Source organism: Phoca vitulina, unplaced genomic scaffold (assembly GCF_004348235.1).
Source record: "Phoca vitulina isolate PV1807 unplaced genomic scaffold, GSC_HSeal_1.0 scaffold8, whole genome shotgun sequence".
Classification (NCBI taxonomy): Eukaryota; Metazoa; Chordata; class Mammalia; order Carnivora; family Phocidae; genus Phoca; species Phoca vitulina.
Genome location: NW_022589711.1, coordinates 31,284,002 through 31,307,608, shown reverse-complemented (window position 1 = coordinate 31,307,608; position 23,607 = coordinate 31,284,002). Strand labels below are relative to the sequence as shown.

Genomic DNA, 23,607 nt, shown 5'->3' with positions numbered 1-23,607 from the left:
AATTGATTAAACATATTTTCCACCTCATTTTTGTGCTAAACAGATTTCTACATAGCAAAACACCAAACCAGAGGTCTTACGTTTTGGTTCCAGCTCTGCCACTCAGATGGCCTGGGTCCTAGTCTTTTATCTGCACCTTGCTTCCTTTGAATTTAAAATGATGGATCAGACTAGTCTAAGATCATTTTACCATATCCCTTTTGGAGCTAAAATTCTATTATTCCCTTTGGATGTAAGTTACCTGAATTCCAAAACTATTTTCTCTTCTAAGTGGTGGCACAAGGTTTATTAAAAAAAAAAAAAAAAATACAGGTATTTCATCTTTTAGAATACCATTTAATAATACTAACTTTTTAAGCTGTAGATACTTACCACGTGCTTAGAATGACTCAAGAAACAGTTTTTAACAAGCAACTCTCTTTATGGCAATCTGTGTGACAATGTAGGAACACAAATACAGAAGAGGTACTTTTATCCTGAGCCAGAACCTCAGCACTACAATTCCACAGGAGTCAGGACAGCTACAGGGCGCTAGCCAGGGGCGCAGACGTCCTGCGCTCAGCGCAAGAGGCAGTGGGGCAGTGGACGGGAGTGAGCAGGAGCGTGGCCTCCTTAGAAGCAGCTGGAATGGAATGTCAGCTCCACCACTTACCGGAAGAATGACCTTGGGCACGCTGCCTTGCCTCTCGAACTCAATTCCCTCATGTAAAATGGAGATGATAATTCTTTCCTCATAGGCTATTTCGAGGTAGAGAAGGACCACTGCGTTCAGCGGCTTAACAACGGAGGGTGGGGAGGAATTCCACCTAATTATCCTCATGACTTTTATTTTCATACTCCATTTTAAACGAAAAGCCAAACTAAAGAGAAGAAAGTTCACAGCTTCTAACCCCTTCCCCTTTTTATATGCCTTCAATAAACACACGCTCTAGCTTTTCTTCAAAATGCAATTCTTTTTTTTTTTTTTAAAGATTTTATTTATTTATTTGACAGAGAGAGAGAGAGACAGAGAGAGAGGGAACACAAGCAGGGGGAGTGGGAGAGGGAGAAGCAGGCTTCCCGCAGAGCAGTGAGCCTGATGCGGGGCTCGATCCCAGGACCCCGGGATCATGACCTGAGCGAAAGGCAGACGCTTAACGACTGAGCCACCCAGGCGCCCCAAAATGCAATTCTTTAACAAACTTCTTCTTTAGCCATTAATACTACACCGAGTGCCAAAGTTAGTATAAATATTTAGATACAAATTATAAAAATTAAATGGAAGTCAAGGGAACCTATAGAAATAAATATTCTAAATAAACTGCTTTTGTGTCAGACTTTAAATCTTTTATTTTTTTTAATTTATTTTTTAATTTTTATTTATTTATATTTTTAGACCTTAAATATTTTAAATAAAAATGTTCTGGAACTCCAAGGCAATCATCTTTTATCATTCTCCCATAGTAAAATAATTAGTAGGCCTCTTTACTCTTGGGGAACTTTGAGATAAGACCTAACAAATAAAACTTTCCTACTATGTAAAATATTAATTGAATAATTGATCCTGTAGTAATTTTTGAATAGAAAGATCTCTTTTATAGTTGGCAGCGGTGCTATATTGAATTCTCTAACTGGCCTGTGAAACATTCCTTTTCTAGAGTGCCAAATTTAAATGCCTTTTAAAGTTTTCAAGAAAAAACCCTCAGCACTTACCTTAACTTCTTTGAAAACACCAGTTGATAATCAAATCAGAATATGAATGTGTTCCAGAAATGGGTGTAGCTCAGATATCTAGATATCAATTCATATTTTCCAATTAATTTTCATTATCATTTCAGAAATATGTCTCGCAGGAAAAAAAAAATGGCCCCGATACATAATCCAAATCTCACTTAAGAATCCTAATATACACTTCAAAGCAAATTCTTTGTCAGTGTGTGGTCCCTATGCATTTAATTTTCCATCGTAAGCTGTTAAAAAAGTTATGTCAAATGGACAGTCATTCTACGTGAACTGAGAACATTTGTTTAAATACACAGACTTAAGTACACCAGAAGTTTAAGGCCCATTTCACTAATTAAACAACCATATTGCCTATACCACTGCTGTTCCATTTATTTACAGTAATTTATCAGGTTGAAAATATATAAAAGAAAAAAAAACAAATCTTAGTTCAAAGAAAATAAATTCCGCTCTGCACACTGGGCAGGTCTCTGGAGCGGTCAGAATACTGGGTTCTGTTCTCAGGGGAGCCACTGCAAACTGAGTGTCCTGGGTCAAGCCACTTGACCCAGGCTGTTTCCTCATCTGCAAAATGGGAGTAAGGATACCCTCCTACCCACCTCACAGCATAGTTATAAAGAGCAAGTAAGATGTCAGTGAAATCATAGTGTAAACTCTAGACTGCAATAACAAATGAAAGACGTATTTCACGGTTACTGTGTCTTTAAGGGTAACAGCCTTGCAATAAAGAAAGATGTGATGACTTAATGAGGAAAAGGATGAGAGCAAAATATTTTTAACTCTTGAAGCCTTTATTTGGAGACTCTGCTACAAATGCAGGAGAGCTGTTTGAAGAAACTTTTATTCAGCTCTAGGAAGCTGGGGCAACTAAACTGTTTTTGTAAGGGCAAAGGGGAACTTCCGATGTTTACTGTAAGACATCAGAAATGGAAATTAGAGCATAGTAATTTATTAATTGTGCAGATGTAAAACTGCTTTAAGTAAACATGTCCCAAAGGAGATTAATCTCTAGAAGGACCAGGGGTACCTGCCTTGACCGGTGTGGCAGAGCCAAAGCCAAAGAAGGATGCCTTCACCCGGGCAGCTTCTAAAGGAAAGAGTTAATGCCACAGCTTCTTCTCAAGGAGGAAATGTTTGCTCTCCCCCCTCAGACAATGCTAAATGAAATGCATGACAGGTTTATGAACACAAAACTGGAATTCTACCACCTTTTAAAGAGAAAGTCTAAATAATAAAATTCCAAAAAGGAGAGAGAAAACGCGGGGCGCCTGGGTGACTCAAGTCGGTTAAGCATCAGCCTTCGGCTCAGGTCATGATCCCAGGGTCCTGGGATCGAGCCCCGCATCGGGCTCCTTGCTCAGCGGGGAGCCTGCATCTCCCTCTGCCTGCCACTCCCCCTGCTTGTGCTATCTCTCTTGCTCTCTCTCTCTCTCAAATGAATAAATAAAATCTTAAAAAAAAAGAAGAGAGAAAACGCAAACTACCTTGTTTTATTTATTTGTACATGAATTCAGTACTAATTAGAATAGTATATATTGGGGTGATCCATGACATATCCCAGCTTCAGCGATGGGGGAAGAAGGAATACGATGATAGCATATGAGAAATAATTCGATCATAAACTCCATTTTCTTCATTGGTAATATGTCAATAACATGTTAAAAATGCCCTTTAACTAAACAACTAAATGTGATTTGGCAGTTGTGTTCAGTAGAGCACACCTCTGTGAAGCAACACTGCCAAGGCTTAAAACCATATCTGTGTATGAGGTAATCCCACAATCGCTGGCTTTGCTACAATCAGGACAGGATTCATTTACAGGCCTCTGATCTCGATGCTGACCCATTCCTGTCTGCGCGGAGCCTTCCATACCCAACACATAGATGGTATAAAACAGAGCAATTCAATAAAGATTCATCACTTAACCATACTGTGACCTAGGTGTCATGGGTACAAATATGAGTAAAATCCAGATTTTAATGCTAATGAAGGTCATAGTTTTTGCTTTAAGATCTGAGATCACCAAGGCCATTCCTCAGAGTTGTTCTTATTAACACTGAGACCCCCTCATGGGCTGCATCGTTCTGCCCACCTATAGCTTAGTCCAGCTCCATGCTCGGTCGTGCTTTAAGGGACTCCTCCTGGAACTTAACCTTTTCATGCCAATGGATCTAGAGCCTTTGCCAGATCCCTCATGCTGAGCCACACACTGTCCACACCCGTACTCAGTCAACTAATATTTATTTAGTCCCTACCATGTGGCAAGCACTTTTAAAGGCACAGGAGATACAACAATGAATAGAAATTGTCTCTATTTTTACCAGATCCCTCATGCTGAGCTAGACTGTCCTCATCCCTACCAACCAGCCTAATTCTGCCTACTCATTCAACAGTATTTATTGAGCTCTACCACGGTCTAGGATCTGAGGATACAGAAGTGAGCAAAATCAAGAAGACCTTGATCTCACAGAACATAACCTAAATTTGGAGTGACACTGCCCCATTTTAACCCAGAGTCTCCAAAGTGGGGTTCTTGAACTCCAAAAGATGAGCAAGACAAAGTCCACTGGAGTAAGAAAATATTAGAATTTTTCTTTATGTTCAGTTTGTCTTGTTTTTTTATTTCTAAACTATATTTTTTAAATACGTTAATATATGAACAGCCCAGCAGATATATAATTTATAGATAAATGTACACAGATCAAGAATACATGCTAAAATTCTTTTACTGAGGGGAATAACATTTTATTTTATTTTATTTTTTTTTAAAGATTTTATTTATTTATTTGAGAGAGAGAATGAGATAGAGACAGAGAGAACATGAGAGGGGAGAGCATCAGAGGGAGAAGCAGACTTCCTGCTGAGCAGGGAGCCCGATGCGGAACTCGATCCCGGGACTCCAGGATCACGACCTGAGCTGAAGGCAGTCGCTTAACCAACTGAGCCACCCAGGCGCCCGAGGGGAATAACATTTTAAAGGTTCACAGGCCACTGGCTTGCCTGACGACACATTTGGAGTGAACTGTTTGGCCCAGGTGGGATTTGCCTGGGCTGTCCATTAGATTCATTTTCTCTCTGGTAGATTCAAATAAGAATTTTGCAAGGATGTCTAAATGTTAAGCTAAACAACCAAAGTTCGTGTCCTTCCCAATTTCCCCTCCCTGATCATCTCCTATTGCCCTATCCTCCCCCATGCCTGTGCGCCATGCACAGTGTAACAGCCTTACCTGCCATTCCACACTTGGCATGCGTATGCCATTACAATACTAGAAACAACCTGAGGCCAGAGCCCTTATCTTTTTATTCTGCAAACCCCAGAATTCCTACATGTTATGGGTACTCAATACACGTTGCATAAAGTAATGGTAATTCAATATATGGAACCCAGAACTGCCAAACAGATAAGGTAGAGAACGATTATTTGCTTTACTGAAGACTGCTTTTCTTCATAAAATGATCATTACTGTACTCCTTTAAGCACCCCCATGTGTATTTCACGATCATTGATTACTTAACAGAGGGACCTGGGAATAGTAAAACTTGTTCAATCCATAAAATCAACAGCCACTGCTAATTGAAGATCGATTAGAAATACACACGATGCATTCTGAGATTACAATTTACCAATTAAAATAGTTTTGAAAAACTGATTAAGTCAAAACTTTTCAAGGAAAACATCTTTAACAAAGTTCCAGTTATCCAAATTCTTAAGACCTATATATGAGACTTTAAGGCCATCTGGTTGTATTTGAAATAGATGTCAGGAATGACATTTACGGTCACATTTTAAAAATTTAAATAAAAGGAAATTCGCTTCCTAACAACTGATTCATGATCACAATTTCTAATGCAGTAAACTCATCACCGTATGTGAGATCAAGTCCCCGCACATGCCACTCTGTCCCCACCTGTGATCCCATTCCTTAAGACATTTCAAGCTATAAGAAACTTCTATATGGATTTGCAAGATTCATGCAGAGACTATACGTGAAAAATTATTAAAATAAAACAAAACCCTGGGTTGACAATGCATCTGAACATGTTCTCCGGGACTACAGCTGACCCCCAAACACAGGTTTGACCTGCACAGGTCCACTTATATATGGATTTTTTACAGTATAGGGCTGTAAATATATTTTCTCTTCCAAATGATTTTCTTAACATTTTCTTTTCTCTAGTTTACTTTAATATAAGAATACGGTATATAATTCATATAACAAAACCTATTAATTGACTGTTTATGTTATCTGGTCAACAGTAAGCTATTGGTAGGTTAAGTTTCGGGGGAGTAAAAAGTTATACTTGGATTTTCGTGTGCACCGGCATCAGTGCCCCTAATGCCCATGTGGTTCAAGTGTCAACTATATATGGCGCCGAATGAGATGAGAACGCAAATCCATGTAACAAAACTTACAAAGAAGTTCACTATTACCTATTACCTAGTTACTATTATAAAAAATGAGATCCAAATAGTTGGACTTCCGTGATGCCAAACAGCCCAAAGATAGATAGAAAGACCCACAAGTTACTGTTCTTTGTGTCTGTGTTCCTCTTTGCTGCTTTAATGTAAACATTAGGGTTATTATCAATGTTGTGAGTCTATGAAGAAACACTTTCCCAGATCAGCTCCTTCTTATGATTAGGCTTATGAATGCATTCTGTCTGTTATTAAAGCAGCCAGGTGTGGTATCTGGAACACTGTGCAGAAGATTTCAGAAACAAAGTTTTAATCTAAACTGGGCTGATACCCTGATACGACCAGTCAAGAGAGCCACAAATAAAAATGGATGAAAATGCATACGATTCTGGGTGTAATAAACACAAAAGTCATGATTAAGAAGTGATACTGAAGGTTTGATCAAGTCAAAGGGGACTCCAAAGACCAGACCCAGATCACTAAACATAAAAGGGGAACCCAAAAAAGCCAAACTAAGGGTACCCTCCAAGCCATGGCTTACTAAACCATGAGAGAAATTGCAGTTGTAAACACAGGTTGAAAACACACTGGAAAACCAGAAAACTGCTTGACAGAAAAACTGGGCATCATTTTTAATCTGTAATCTCTCATGGATAGAAAAGCACATTTTTATCTCTTTAGAGTCTCATTTTGTGTTTAATGCCTGGGCTAGAGATCTTATTAATATACTCCTAGACTAGTATGTTACTAGCATAAACTATAGTAGTTTACAGTATTTTTATTGGCATGTGTTTGGACTCCTAGTTTGGATGTCTAGTTCAAACCTACTCCATTTAAGGTGCTTTTAACATGATTTGGTATATGTGGAATCCTCAACCACTTCCTTTTACTTCAAAAGTGTTGTCATCATAGCCTGTGACGTTAATAGCAATAAATAAAAAAGGAAAAATAAAAGTCCAAAACACTCGACTGAAACTTAACTTTCTAATATAAATTGAAAGCTTTAACCAAAAAAAAAGTCTTGGCCCTTTAAAAACAGACCAAAAGACAAAATGATGCACTAATATTTAAATAAAAGCCAAATAAAGCCTAGAAGCCTGATTTTTAAAATCCACTCTAGTGCTTGGACCAAATTAGTTTCACAAGCTCAAAGACAATTAGGACAAACACTGTAACAGCAAGAAACTCCCCCTGTATTTCAACGCCCAGCTCCTATGTTGGAATTTGCCAGTTTTTCAGGGTATTTACTCCAGTACTACTGTATGCTATGGTGTTAGAACGATTAGCACAGAATAACTTACATGATATTTACATCTACTGGACTTTTCCAGCCAAGAGACCACATCTGCTTTAAGGACCAGGGCTATTCCACATTCATCTTTATATCCTCAAAGTTTAAGTCAGCATCAACACACCATGGGCACTGGATCCATGAACACTGAATTAAACTGATACTCGGTTTGGCTACCTGAATCTCACCAACACTTAACCAAATTATTTAATATGTAAAATGTTCTTTGAACATGACCTAAGAAATCAAGTAGAAAGAAAGGTGTCAAATGCCATAAAACCAACCTACTTGAATGAAAACAGTATAGAAGTAGCTGATAGGAGAAGGCGGGGGGGGGGGGGGGGTGAAAAACAAGAAATGGAAGCCCAACACCTTTGATAAAGTATCATTCCACCTAAACAATTCAAGAGCACGTTCTTAATAAAATTATCATACACAAAAATTACCTTGACAAAATAAATAACCATCCTCTTCACATGTTTCGTGGATCAGGGAAAAAGAAAAGCCATTAAAAAACAACAAAGAATGACAAACTTTGTATCTTCTATAGGTGAATTAGGCTCTGCTTTTGCTGAATTTGCAAAGATAAAAATTTAATTTCAGATAAATAGGGCTCTTAGTACAAAAAAAGTAAGTTACTTTGTATTTCCTAAATGATTTGCTACTTGTATACAAATGTGTAATTTATAAAATCTCTTCTTAATCACAGTAGAAATAAGTTTCTTGGGTAAAAATAAATCAAAACTACCCATAAGCCACTTCAAAAAATGATAACTTTTGACTAATCCTATATCTAATTCATGTTTGATCATCAGATACTCTGAAATGAAGTCCATGAATCTGCTTAATTTTTCTACTCATATTGAACTTATTTTCAAAGCAATTGTCAGAAAACTATTTTATAACACTATCCATGTTATATTGGTAAATTCCTTTAGTAAAATATATTCACCAATTAAGTATTAAAAAGTACTGGAGTGTCACACCAGTAAGGATGACTATTATCCAAAAGACATGAAATAACAAGTATTGGTGAGGATGCGGAGAAAAAGGAACCCTCATACGCTCTTGGTGGGAATGTAAATTGGTGCAGCCACTGTGGAGAACAGTATGAAGGTTCCTAAAAAAAATTAAAAATAGAAGTACCATATGACCCAGTAATTCCACTATTGGGTACTTACCTAAAGAAAATGAAAACAGTAATTCAAAAAGATATACGCACCCCTAAGTTTATTGCAGCATTCTTTACAATAGCCAAGATATGGAAGCAACCCAAGTGTCCACTGTCAGATGAAGGGATAAAGAAGATGTCACACACACCCCCACCCCCGCTGCTGCCACCGCCGCTGAATATTGGCCATGAAAAAGAATTTGCAACAATATGGCTGGACCTAAAAGGTACTATGCTAAGTGAAATAAGTCAGATAAAGAAAGAGAAATACCATATGATTTTACTTACATGTGGAATTTAAAAAACAAAACAAACAAACAAATGAAAAACCAGACTCTTAAATACAGAGAACCTGGCGGGTGCCAGATGAGAGGGGAATGGGAAAACGGGCTAAAAAGGTAAAGGAGATTAACAGGTAAAAACTTCCAGTTATAAGTAAGTCACCAAGATGAAAAGTACAGCATAGGAATTATAGTCAATAATACTGTAATAACATTGTACAGTGACATGTGGTGACTACACTTATTGTGATGAGCACTGAGTAATGCACAGAATTGTCAAATCACTATGTTGTACATCTGAAACTAATACATCATATGTCAACTATACTTCAAAAACAAAAAAAAAAGTATGTAAGGTATCTATAGATATATACTGTCTATAAATTTGCTTAAAAAAAAAAAAAAAAGTACCAGAGTAAAAACATCATAGAATATTCAGCCTGAAAAACTCAACTCCTGGGGGTGCCTGGGTGAAAGGTCGGTTAAGGGGACGCCTGGGTGGCTCAGTCGTTAGGCGTCTGCCTTCAGCTCAGGTCATGATCCCAGGGTCCTGGGATCCAGTCCCACATCGGGCTCCCTGCTCAGCGGGAAGTCTGCTTCTCCCTCTCCCTCTGCTGCTCCCCCTGCTTGTGCTCTCTCTCTCTCTCTGACAAATAAATAAATAAAAAAAATCTAAAAAAAAAAAAAAAGAAAGGTCGGTTAAGTGTCTGCCTTCTGCTCAGGTCAGGATTCCGAGGTCCTGGGATGAAGCCCCACTGGGCTCCCTGCTCAGCAGGGAGTCTGCTTCTACCTCTGCCCCTCCACCTGCTCTTGCTCTCTCTCTCACACTCTCTCTCTCTCAATAAAATCTTTAAAAAAAAAAAAAAAGAAAGAAAAACTCAACAAATGATTTCTACTGATGTACCAGAGCAGTTAGTAAACAGTAAAAACAATAACTGTTGTTATTAGACATTTCTATAGCAGATACACCACCTAGAAAGAAAGTTCACTAAATGTCAATTTATAAACTAAGTTTGGGGCTGGTTTAGTCTTTGACTGCAACCTCGCTGATGAGAATCGACAACAGGGCCCAGTTCAGAGACTTTCTCGTCTACCTCCCTTAAGATGAGAGAGTAGGGTTCCAACCCTATCACTTCAAAATGAAGATTTCTCTTTTGGTAGAAAGAAAAATTGGGAGGAATTCTTGGCTGAAAGCTGCCCCACACTTCTCAGTTCTAACCTGTTGGAATGTGGCCCTAAAGGCTGGTAAATACAGAAAAAGCCCAGGAGACTGGGGCACTGCAGACAGGCCTCCTGAGCCTGGCACAGTCTCTTGCTACTTGTGTGACCTCAGACAAGTTACTTAACTTGACACTTAGTTTCTTCGTCACTAAAATAGAGTTACCTCTCATCAGAAAATTGCTGTGAAAAAGAAAGTAGTAAAAATCAAACTTATGCTTCCTAAGGATGCCCTCAGTCCAAATTATCTTTTCCCCTTCCTCCCAAAGTAAAATAGTATGTGGGAAACTCTTCTAAAATCTGCTTTCAACTTTCCCTTAAATATAAATGAAACTGTGTAGTCATCCTGTCACCCTAAAACACAAAACTGACTGGAGAAGTTTACTTTGCCTCACACAGCCTTGTTAAAGGCTCCTCATAATCCCTCCCTAACTGACACTTCCATGTAGGGAACTGTGTAAGTCTCAAACTTGTATATTAACAACTTTATTATATGGCTAGTGATAATTACTAAAATAACTCAAAACTATAAAAGAAATCTTTAAAATCAAATAATGGTAAAAAAGAGAAAATTCAATGGTAAAAAAAAGAGAATACAATAAAAGGCTGAGATAAAAAAAAAAAAAAATAGACAGACAAATAGACCTCAGGGAGGACAGAAAAAAGGAGAGGAGAGTCCACTATCTTGAAAGCTAAGCAGGGTTGGGCCTGGTTAGTACTTGGATGGGAGAAAGGAAGAGAAGGAAGGGGAGAGAAGAAAGAAAGAGTAGGAAAGAGAAGAAGGGAGAGGGGACCAGAAAGAAAAAAATATGTAACTTCAGTAACTCAAAAGATAATCAGAATTTGACAGCTGGATGTAGAGAATTAGTTTCTCATTTTGTTCCATGCTCTCCCACATTCCCTTTGCAGTCAATGAGAACTCTACACTTGGCTGAGTTTTGAGAGGTGCACCAAAAGCTGAAAAAAACTCAGCATATTTTTAAGATTAAAAGAATCAGCATTGTTAATAAGACTCCCTCTGAATTACTCAATCTGTGGCTTTCCTACACCAAAGGATATAGTTGTATCAGTAAGTAATTAAAGAAGAAAAACTTTCTTTAGCCATTAACCATCTCAGTCTATACCAAATGAAGACTGATTTAAGTCTTACCATAACAATAGATCAGATACAGCTATTAAGTTTATTCCTAGTGTGTCATATGTACTCTTCCTCACATCACACTTTATGTTTTTCTATAGTGGTTTTATAGGAAATTAAATGTATGGCTCCTGGCTGGCTCAGTTTGTAGAGCATGTGACTCTTGATCTTGGGGTTGTGAGTTCAAACCCCATGTTGGGCATAAAGATTACTTTAAAAAAAAATCATTTCATTATCATTGAAAATAAAGGTATCTAGAACCTCTATGAAACAATACAACCCAAAAACATTCTCACCTTAGAGTAAACTAAATTTGCAGAAAACACTTTCTATTTTTACTTTTCTGATAGAAAGAAATGTGCAAGTGGCAATAAAGGAAATGTAACCCCTTCACGAAACTCTCCTAACAGTAAACCATAATGAAAGTAGCTGAAATTTTGTTCACCATTATATGAGAAACGGCCAACCTGGTAGAAGTTTCAAGTACAGATTTCAATGTGTGTGTTTGTTTAATAAACTAACCACAGGGGTGCCTGGGTGGCTCAGTCAGTTAAGCATCTGCCTTTGGCTCAGGTCATGATCTCAGGGTCCTGGGAAGGCTTCCTGCTCAGTGGGGAGTCTGCTCCTCCCTCTCCCTCTGCCCCTCACCCCACTCGTGCTCTCTCTCTCTCACTCCCTCTCTCAAATAAATAAATAAAATCTTAAAAAAAAAAAAAACAAAACTAACAACTGCAGCAAAAACAAAAAAGGATCCCAATGTCAAAATGGTATAGGAGGTTCAAGTAACGGGGATGGGGTGGGGTGTGTTGTGTGTGTGTTTAATCTTTCCTTATCTAGGAGCCTTTCACTGCCCGACTCAGGAGGTACAAATGTTAGCTACCATTTTGCTTACCTGACTTTATTAATCTCTGATGCCTTCCACCTTCATAACTAAAGCCACGGGGTTTCAAAAGACAGTCTGACTGAGTTAATATGTAACATTAAGATATCGTTAGGATATCTTATGTGATTCACCAGCTTGCAATGAACTCAACATATTCAGATGATCAGTGATCAAAATCAGCAAAAGGATACTCACTGAGTTAAATGGGTAGGAATACCAGACAATTTCGCTGTGTGCACTAAGAAAGTTAATACAACAGGATCACAGTCCCTTATCTGAAACCCTTAGGTCCAGGTATGCTTCAGATTTTTGTGAGTCTTAAAGGTCAGAAGGAGCATACAGCATATATTACGTAACATTCCTAACTAGATCTAGGATAGTACCTCATAGCCAAATATATTACTATCTCTACAGCAAAATATGTGAATATTCTTTCTAAGTGGGCTTTAAAACTACTTTAAACAAGCCCATGACAGTCAGGTTCTGCCACCAAATGAGCTTTGATGTCAGACTTTTGGAGGGGAAAAAAAAAAAACAACTTAGTTTTTCAGAGATTTTTTAGATAAAGGGTTGGGAATATATATCCAATACCATTATACATCAAAGTATAAAGACATTTTCAAAATATATAGAGCTTATTAATTTACTGGAGATGAAAAAGTAAGGTAAATTAAAATTTAGCAAAGTAATAAAAAGATTTGTTCCTGGCAGATAGAACCTTAAAAATTAGGAAACACAGGGTGCCTGAGTGGCTAAGTCTGTTAAGCGTCTGCCTTCGGCTCAGTTCATGATATCAGGGTACTGGGAGAGCCCCACATTCAGTCCCAGGTCTGGCTCCCTGCTCAACAGGAAGTCTGCTTCTCCCTCTCCCTCTGTCCCTCCCAACACCCACTCCCAGCTCCTACACACTCGATTGCATGTGCACTGGCTCTCTCTCTCTCTCTCTCTCTCTGATAAATAAATAAAATCTTTTAAAAAGAGAAAAAAAATTAGGAAACCCAAGTTATCTAATTTTAATTTATTCAAATAAATTAATGTTGCGACTACTTAAAAATAAATGTCTGTTAGAGGCAATGAGTATTTGAGTAAGACAGGAATGTCTGAGAACACTGATACTTATAGTCTTTTGTACTTCCTTTGCATTTGACCACATGTTGCATTTTCCCTAGCTTTTGGTTTTCACATTGTTTGAGATTTCAGGGATTTGCTGTATTTCCCATTCATCTTCTCCTTAGTTTGCCCCTCTTTTTTATTTAAGTGGCTATTCTGTGCAACGTAATTTGTTACGCACTCCGGATGTAACGCTTCTCAATCTCCATGCCTTGACACAATAGTAAGTTTTAATTGGTTGTGAGGAATGCCCAAGTAATTAGTTATGAACAAAATACCACAGTTTATAAAGAATTTTACATGTTTGTATATGGATGTATTCAAAATTTTCATAACAACAGCATCACTCTCACTTATATTCTGATTTATTTTCTTGATAGGGAAAGAAGTGGCTTTATCACACTGTGAACTACCTATAAACCCACCACATAATTTATCTATGTCTATAAACAGGGAAATTATAACGCCCTGTGTGTAAACATCAGTTGCATGTGTCTTAGCAGAAGAAAGTTTGAGAAAGGATGCTCTAAGACATTCCAAGATAGACCAAAGTCACCGAAAAGAACGCCCAGTGCCAACAACTAACCACTTTGAAATATGAAAAGAGCTATTCTCCTGTCCCGTGCTCTCTTTTTAGAGAAGTATGGAAATCATTCCCCAAATCTGAAGGGACACCATACTTAACTATGACATGCCTCAGTTATTTGTCACTTTTATCCTTTTATCTCTTACCCTGGTTATTCTTACTATTTCCTTTGTCAGTAATAAAGTGCTTACCTAACATCTCACACCCAGGTAAAAATGCACCAGTGTTTCATGATACCAGCGTTGAGAATTCTAGTTGGCACCAGAACAACATGGAACTGTGCAAGTCTCCTTACACATGGATATTTACAGTACTCTACTGAAATGTATTTTCTCTTCCTTATGATTTTCCCAATAACATTTTCTTTTCTCTAGCTTACTTTATTGTAATATAGTTTATAATACATTTAACACACAAAATATGTGACTGTTTACATTATCAGTAAGGCTTCCAGTCTAAAGTAGGTTATTAGTAGTTAAGTTCTTGGGGAGTCAGAAGTTGTACACAGATTTTTGCCTGCATGGGGCGGGGAGGAGTGGCACCCCAACCCTTGTGTTGTTCAAGCGTCAAATGCACTTTAGAGGAAACAAAAATTAAAGGGCACAGGGTGGCAGAGCATGCAACTCTTGATCTTGGGATCATGAGTACAAGCCCCACCATGGGGGCAGAGTTTCCTAAAAAAAAAATGTTTAAAAAAAATTAAAGCTTTGAAAAACTTCCAACTTAGTGGGACTTGGGATGAGGTGAGACAGAACTATAAGAACATATATATGGAGTGCTGACTGTGGATAAGGGTCATTAGACATCGCTGTCTTGTGTAATTCTCATTCTGTTGCATGGTAAATATGAATACGCCTTTTTGCACATAATGAAGGAAGTTTATTTTGAAGTGACATGCTTCAAGTCCCTCAGTCAGTAACCAAGAGGTGCAACGGTAGTGAAGTCCAGGGATCTCTGACTTCCAAGCCTCTGTTCCTCGTACTACACCTGCTACTCTCAACAGAGGGTGACAAGGGCTCTCGTCATACTGAGGTATTGCCAACATGCTGACGGAAATACAGCACTGAATGTTGAAGCTGGAAGAGACCTTGTCTAAGAACTTGAATCCCACATTCAGTGCAGGACTCCTATTCACTCTTTAGCCATCCGTCCCGTACACCAGAGTTTCTCAAAGTGTGTCAGAGTACCTTGCACCTGCTTCAGAACCACTGAAGCACTACTTAAATCGCAGATTCCCAGGCCTCACCTCAGTCACACTGAATCAGCTTATCTGGATATGGGACCTGGGGACCTCCACTTTTTTTTTTTTAAGATTTTATTTTTAAGTAATCTCTACGCCCAACGTGGGGCTCAAACCTACAACCCTGAGATCAAGAGTCGCATGCTTCACCGACTGCGCCAGCCGGGCGCCCCTGGGAGCCTCCATTTCTAACAAGTCCTCCAGGTTGGTGTTTTTCAAACTGTTAAGTCCTAAGACCAATTTAACGAATAACACTGTGTTTTTTTAATAAAATAGTTTGGAACACATCAGATTTATAAAGATCAGATACGAATAGAAATACCAGAGGGTACTACTCTTAGTACCGTTTCAGCAAAACTTTTGTTTCAGTTATTACATATGGATCGGGATATAAAAGGCATTTCTTACCATACATCTTAGTCAAAAACATAATACAGCTGCTTTAAACAATTTTTGTCCTCATTCTTATTTCTCCTTTGAAATAAGTTATCGATATTTTATGTAATTATTCCCTTTACAAAAAACCCAACATTCAATGTCCATTTTCAGATCTCAGTTATTCTATCCCAGGAACTTCGTTTTATCCCCTGATCTCTTCACCTGAGCACCATGTTTAACTATTGGTTTAATTACCCAATCAATATTTTACAGTATTTATTTTCCTAAGATTTCAGAAAATCCAACTCATTCTTATTTTTCACTTTGTACTTTATACAACCGCCTCATGAGCTGTAGTTATTTCACTATCTAGATCCTTGAGTTGACTCACATATCTTATTAAGTTTATATTTTGGTAGGTGTGTCAATGCTTCATGGTCTATATTCAATACTTTAAGTCTTTCATTCCCGGGGCGCCTGGGTGGCTCAGTCGTTAAGCATCTGCCTTCGGCTCAGGTCATGATCCCAGGGTCCTGGGATCGAGCCCCACAAGGGCTCCCTGCTCAGCAGGAAGCCTGCTTCTCTCTCACCCACTCCCCCTGCTTGTGTTCCCTCTCTCGCTGTGTCTCTGTCAAATAAATAAATAAAATCTTTAAAAAAAAAAAAGTCTTCCATTCCCTCAGTCTTTCATCTCCTCTGTATTTATATATACTTTTAGATGGAATTCACTACTGGCTTGCCTGCTTTTGCATTTCCATTGTGTAACTGGTACTTATTCCAGTTCTCATCTTTTTCTTTGAAAGAAAAAAAGATGAAAACAATCCCCATTAATACATGGGGATTATCTGCATGTATCTTTACAGTTTTAAAGTGATGTCTTGGCATTTCAAGAAACTGTAATTGCCTTCTAAGGGATAATATGAACATATATGAATGTTGAGAGAAGATATACTCAAAAAGTGCTTTCCTCAGGTATAACTTATATAGAAATCTCTATAATTCAACGCAGTCTGTGATGACTGCCCTTGAGGTAGTACAAACCCACTGACTGAATTACAGTCACAGAATCTTCTAGCTGGAAGACCCTCATTCAATCTTTAGCCTTAGTCCTTACTACCTTCAGAGCAGTGTTTCTCAAAGTATAGCCTGAGGACCACCTGTATCCAATTTACCCAGGGCATGTAATAAAAACCAAGCAGTGAAATTACAATATTTTTATAATTCGGGTATGTTTTCATTTCATAGTGAGAGGAAGGAAGTTGACTAAAAATATAAAGAAGATATCACTCAGACCTATTTTAAAAGGTGCCCTCAGTGAAATGCTAAAAAAATGAGGTGGACTTCAAACTACAAGTTCAAGTGTTTCTTTCTTAAGTTAAGCACTGCTTAAGATTAAGTCTTAAAATCCAGGTATCCCACACTGGTGGTGATGCAGTATGCCATAATTAATTGCCTAAATTTAGTAAACTTAGAACCTTTAAATATCACAATTTTAAACATTTCTGTACTTTTATAAGACACTAATAATTTCAAGGATTTCCTTTAATACAGCATAAACAGCCAGGCCATTTTCAAAAAGTTTTTTTTAGTAGGGTTGATCTGTGAAGTCTTTATTACTTCTATTAAAGATTTCTAATGTAAAAGTAGTTGATATTCCTGGTTAAGATACAAGTAAAATGTGGCCCTTCTCCCTGCTCAGCGGGAAGCCTGCTTCTCCCTCTCCCACTCCCCCTGCTTGTGTTCCTTCTTTCGCTGTGTCTCTCTTTGTCAAATAAATAAATACAACCTTTAAAAAAAAAAAAAAATGTGGCCCTTGCTTTATCCATGCCCTATGAAATGTAGGAAAACATAAACTTTTAATATTTTGGCTGATGATGATTAATTAGAAATTATGTTTGTCATTTTACTGAGAAATATAACATTATACTTTAGTTGCTGAGTCAGATTTTCATGAATTGTGCCACATTATGAGACTGTTCCTTCTTTTTAACTACATACAAAAAGCCTTATCAACTACATAGTCACTTACAGCATAAGCAAACCATAATTACGTGTTCATCCTAGCTTCCACTCAAAGCTGTGTTCTCAATTCAATGTCTAAACAAATCTCCTCTGTTTCAATGGATTAAGTATAAAGATCAGATCTATAAGGTCAGAGGTGGCATACACTTTTGAAGTTGTAGAGCAGAGCTATATGCATGTTTAAGGCAGAGCTATCTCACAAACTCCTAAACCCAGAACTTTTTTTTTTAGATACAAAGATCAAGATGAATTAAAAAAAAAAAAAAAAGAAAGGTGTCAAAATTGCAAATTTTTGTAAATATCAAAGTCTCTAGCGGAAGATTTTTTCTAAACCGGCCACAGTAGCTCCACAAGTTGTAGCACTAAGTAAGAAAAAACATATATTAACCTCCTCTTTTCAACAGCTAGCATTAAATGTGAAATGCAAATGAAGACTTCAGTTTCAGAACTTAATAGAGATATGCAGAATAATAAAATGGGAAGTTTGGAAACTCTTGGCAATATAGAAGCAAAACCTTTATCTAAATTCTTATTTTGATAATTAAGCTTCAAATCAAATAAATATGTTTTAGATGCAAATAACTGGCAATTCATTGTCAGGGTGACTTCTTTTAGATCACTACTACAAGTTTTACACTACAAAAACTACTCTGACTTCAAAGACCAAGACTGTTCTTGAAAATATTGTTTTAATGAACCAGTTGTTTGATATCTCAAAGAAATGCAAGAGCTCATCAGATCCCTTTTATTCTGGAAATTACTGATTCCCATTTTAAATTGTGAATTGGTCAAATATATTTCCATGGGGAAAGAACTAACATTAAAAGTTTGCTCTAGTGAACAAAATAATGTGCCTCACATGTATAAATGTGGTGTTCTTTAGTAAATCAGGAATGCATTTTGAATACTCTTGCCATATGTTCAAAAATGAAAAACTTCTCTTGCAAACAACCTTAAAAAAAAACCAAAAACACTGAAATCCACATATTTTGGTGTGCACTAAATTCATCTTACAGACCATCTCATTCTGACCGTTCCAATCAGACTGTTATGTATGTGACATATTAAGAGGTTCTCTTAACTATCTAAAATAATGTGATATTTACTTTCCATTAAAAGATGTTGGACACAGAACTTATAATCACCTAAGGTTCTCGGCAATGTCAAAGTATGTTTTGCTACTATATGGAAACTACCAGAAAGACCTGGTCCTCAATTCCTCTCAATACTAAGACAACCTTTTAGTAACATATATAACATCCCAGCAAGTCAGGCAACAGAACAGGTAAGGTTTCTTTCCTTTTTGTTTTATGGAAAACTGAGTTCAAGTCTATTTCCCTTTTTTTTTTTTTAAGATTTCACCTATTTATTTGACAGAGAGAGAGAGAGAGAGCAGGAACACAAGCAGGGGGAGTGGGAGAGGGAGAAGCAGGCTTCCTGCAGAGCAAGGAGCCCAACACGGGGCTCGATCCCAGGACCCTGAGATCATGACCTGAGCTGAAGGCAGACGCTTAACTACTGAGCCACCCAGGCGCCCCTCAAGTCTATTTTCATTCACAAAATACAAACTCCATCTTCACTATGGTAATATTCTCGAGTACCACAACTGATATACACATTTAGTACAAGTAGTTTTCTTAACTTATCAACAACTTGGAATATCTGAGGTGTTCCTTACAATGGAAGGGGGCAAACTGCAAGCTGGTTTTCTGCAACTGGGGCTCACCCTGCTACTTTCAAAAGTTCTATCAACTCTCACCTAGACCGTTACTTCTCAAGAACTAACTTTTCAGGCACTTGCTGTCCCACACCTTATTTCACCAATTTTTCCATTTGGGAGCATACATGTGAAAAAGGCACTTAAGGGATTTGAGAGTCGCTGTTTATTGCATATACTGGCTGTTTAAATATACCCAATTTCTCCAAATATGTAAATTTTGAAGGAAATTATGATTAACTTGGAAATAGTTATTTGCCTTTTATATCAAGCTGGTCCACTAAATACTAGATTTACAACACGGTCCATTCCACCCTTCCCCACCACAAAAATAACTGTCACAAACAGCCCAAGTTACCCAAGACAGAGCACCTAGGAAAGAGTAAGCAAATGCCAGTCACAATTATTAGAGAGGCATTCTGCACAATGCTTCCTTGGGTTTTTAATAATTCTCTCCACTTGTAGGCTACAATCTTCCTACAATATTATCTAGTATTAAATTTCCTAGGCCTTCAACTCTGTAAAATTTCACTATCAATTAAAATGACTACTTGAAAGTAAGTTTTCAAATGACACTTGGCAGATAAATGTGAAATAAACATTTAAACTACCTTAAAATAATAATAAGAGCAATTGAATTCTAAATACTAAGAATCATAAATTGACTTCTACTGTGGGAAACTCAGTAAGACAAGATTTCTGGGGTGTTGTAACCCCAAAAGACATCTTCTTCTGTGAACAGTTACCAACCCTTAGGCCATTACTAACAGCCATCCAGCTTCCCTGTAGGAAGAGTTTGCATACTTACCCAGGAAGGCAAATGGAAAGTACACAGGGAGGAAGATGGAACTGCGGCAAAGCCTTTGTCATATGATAGTGACCTATAAAGTATCAAATAAACGTACATCATCAGTATGGTAGAGCTTTACAATAGAGCCCCAACTCCTGCAACACCTATGAAGGAAGGTCCCCAAAACCCAAGAGTCCGGCTCCCCACCAACCCTCCCCTCTCACTACTTCCCACCCCCACGCGCAAACTGTGAAGCAATAAAAGCAAAGAAGCTCCCTGTATTCAGAGAGCAGAGGCTGAGGGTAGCCCAGCTGGCATTCCAGGGTGTCTTCAGCACCCTCACTCCCTACTCCCCGTATGTACAAAGCTGAAAGTTGATCCTTTTCTGCAAACCCCAAACCCACACCGCGATCATACATCAACTTGCACCAAGTGATCGCCGCCCCCAGGACAAATATACCAGTAACCAAATCATAGCAATCGATAGGCAGCCTGAGCCTCCACGGTGCCCAGGAGCCGGCCGGAGGTAGCACGGCGACCGCAGCGGGTCCAGGTAGCGCAGCCCTCAGCCCTGCAGACCTGGAGCGGCCACAGCCGTCGCCCAAACGCCCGGCCCCAGTCACAATCCCCAGATTGGAGATCGGAACCTAGCCGGGAAACACATTCGCCAGAGCCCCCGGCGGCAAGTGCAGGGCCACCAGGTCTCCGAGGTCGGGTGGGGGGAGCTAGGAAACCGAGAGGGAGGAAGGGAGCGAGGGATCCCACCCCGCCTTTGTTGCTGGTCACCATCAAGTTTGCATCTTAGTACAAAATGTCGATCTTAAAGGCTGACAAGACAGAGGCAGAGGCACAGGGAGAAAGAGAAAGGGAATAGAGTCCATCTTGCTTTGGAGAAGAGGGGGGAGAGAAAAATGAAGTACAAATCCCACACTCCGGGCGTAAAAGTCTGCTAAACACCTTTCCATAACGGAGGAGCAACGAGTGGGGTGTCCCCGTCCCCGTGCCCGCTCGAACTGGCGGCGGTCTGGGCAGAAAACGCCTCCCTCTCCTCCTCTTCCTCCTCCTTCCCCTCCTCCTCCTCCCTCTCCTCCTCCTCCCGCGGGCCCCGGCGAAGATCCCGCCGCCACCGCCGCTGCCTCCGCTGCCCCCCGGGGAGGCACCGCCGCCCGGCCGGGCGCTGCCATTGCGAGCCTGGACCGCGCGGCGCGGCGCGCGTGGGGCCCGGCGCGGGGTGGCCGCGCGGGGACGTCCGCGCTGGGGACCCCTGCGCCCCCTCGCCGCGGGCTGGCTACAAAAGTCGCGCGAGCAGAGGTGGCGGCGGCGCGCAGGAGAGGGGGCGCGCGTGGAGCCCCCACGCCGCGAGTGGGCAACCCCAGGGGATGGCGAAGAAAGCCCCTCCCCGCGTGGGTAAAGTACCCCAGTCTCCGGCAGCCCGGCGTCGGCGGCCTGGAGACCAGAACTGGACGTGTCATTAGCAGGACAGGCAATGGTTTCAAAGCCCCAGGCCAATGACCATTAGCAGTGGCAGAGCTCGCTCCGTCCCCATCCCCCACAACCTCCACCCACCTTCCCCTTCGTACCGCCCCCACCTCCACCCCACCTCGCGAAAACTTTTCAACAAGATCCACCTGGACTAATTTGTCCTCAGACAGTTAAAATATTGACTAGACCCTACACACCGGGAGGGAAGGGGAATGCACGCTTTATTTTCCTTTCTACAGAAAGGAAAGCAAAAAATAGCTTCTCTCTCCGTCTCTCCCTCTCCCCCCCGCCTCTGTCGTACATGTTGTGTCTTAGCTTTTTGCATCGTTTCGTTTTACCTTCCTCATTTAGCAGAAATGATCGCGGATATTTCACACATAAACGTGTTCCAGATTCTTGGATTTAGGGTCCTTGTGAATTACAGGACTCGGGTTTGGTCTCAGTTACGTTAAGTTTCATACAATACCAAGAAATTTAAAAAATAATAAAAAATTTGAGGGTGAGCGAGCGAGACGAGGTGGAGGAGGAAAAGAAACCTCGAGTCTGATTTCTGTAATTTACTAGCGACCCGGATCGCAGCAAATAACAGTGTAACACGAGTGTGGCTTAAGAGGGCTGGGGAGCTCTTTCTAGAGGCATCGACCCCATCCCCGGATAAAGGATCTGCAAGTTTTCTGTCATCGCGACCATGCAATGCCATAACTTACCTTCAGAAATAAGACTTTAAACAGCCAAGGCCTTCCTCCTCCCCTCCACCACCACCCCCAGCCTCGCTCTCTCCACCTTAAACTTATTGACACAACATAATCCCACATTCAAGCAAAATCCTGACACAGCCTCCCTCCTCCTCTTCCCCCTCCTCTCTTCCCTCCCGTTCTCTCGTTCTCTCCTCTCTCCCTCTCTCTCTCCCCCCCCCCCCCCCCCCACCGCTTTCCCTCCCTCTTCTCTCTCCCCTTCTCCCTCGCCCTCTTCCCCCTCTCCCCCTATTCTTCCTCCCGGCTACTCTGGCACTAAAACAGCACTTTCTCTACTCGCCGCGCATTTGGTTAGGGGTGGGGGGTGAGAGGGCACCGATCTGCGGGGCCGGAACACCCAAATCCCAACTCTCCAGATGAACGAGCAACTGGGCTGCTGTTCCCGGTCACCGACGCACACGAAACGTTCAATAAATCCACCGAGGGCTGGCTCCTCGTACCTTCCTCCCCTGCCCCAGCTCCCCAGGCCCCACCTCCCCGGCAGCCGAGACCAGGCTGGGATCCACGTACTTTCGCCGAGATGAAGTTTGGGGCTCCCCGGGCGGCCACGAGCCGCCCGCCGGCGTTGAGGGCTGGCTCTGTTGTTGTTTTCCTCGGGCTGCTCCTGCCCGCGCCCCGGCTCCCGTTGCCCCTCTCGGGCGGCGCTGCCTGTGTGCCGAGAGGTGCTGGTTGCAAACGCAGCCTGGCACCGGCTGGCCTACTACTCCCCAGCCCGGCCCCCAGCCTCCCGCCCGCAGGGCACTGCCTCCGCGCCCCCCGCCCCCCGCCGGCGCGGCCGCCGCGACCCTCGCCCCCGACCTCTCGCGACCCAAAGTTTTGGCGGAGGGGGAAAGTGCCCGGGGAGCGGAGCGGCCAGCGGCGGCTCCGGACGCGCGGGGTTCCCTCCGTCTTCCTCAAGTCCACCCTACCGGCTGCCGCCGCCGCCGCCGCTGCTCCTGCCGCGGAGTCCTTGGGGCTGCAGCCCGGCGGCTCGCAAGTGAGTAGGAAAACAGAAAGTGCGGGGAGAGCGCCCGGGAAGGGCTGGGGATGGGGGGCGCTTACCTCGCGGGCTCGCCGGGCGTGAGGGTGTGTGTGTGGCTCGCCCTCAGCGGCCAGTCAGGGTTCCTCTATGGGAAAGTGGAGAGGAGCTCGCGGAGCCGCTCTGCCTCCGCTTCACTGTACACTGCTCCACATACAGTACATGCAACCCGGAGAGACTGAAAACACTCATTTTATATAAGGCAGCCTGCCATTGGCCCGCGGCCTGACAGACAGGCCGCGCGGCCAAACAGAAGGCCCGTTACACCCAAACACACGCACACATACACACATTTTACAGAGACACACAAAGATCATCACATTTTCTATCTTCTAATGTTCGGGACCTGTAGACAGTAGGAGAGGACAGGTAGAGAGGCCCAGCAGAG

General features: G+C 41.1%; 1 protein-coding gene across 14 annotated transcripts in view; it reads right to left on the bottom strand.

Moving 5' to 3' along the window:
* BBX (BBX high mobility group box domain containing) overlaps positions 1-23,375 on the bottom strand; it is a 268,690-nt gene extending 245,315 nt beyond the window's left edge. For 2 of the 14 annotated variants that reach the window (XM_032406474.1, XM_032406468.1), the window contains exons 1-2: positions 23,243-23,375; positions 19,983-20,055 (exon numbers count right to left, since the gene is read on the bottom strand). Coding sequence is in view for 1 of the 14 variants with exons in the window: in XM_032406466.1 (XP_032262357.1) it covers positions 19,983-20,055; positions 20,922-20,929 (81 nt within the window). In the remaining 13 variants the exon portion in view is untranslated. Of the gene's footprint in view, positions 1-19,982; positions 20,056-20,921; positions 20,999-21,380; positions 21,424-22,153; positions 22,173-22,517; positions 22,537-22,711; positions 22,850-23,109; positions 23,168-23,242 lie in introns of those variants that run through there. The other 12 variants (XM_032406469.1, XM_032406477.1, XM_032406470.1 and 9 more) reach the window with 12 other exon arrangements.
* Between the last annotated feature and the right edge of the window lie 232 nt (positions 23,376-23,607).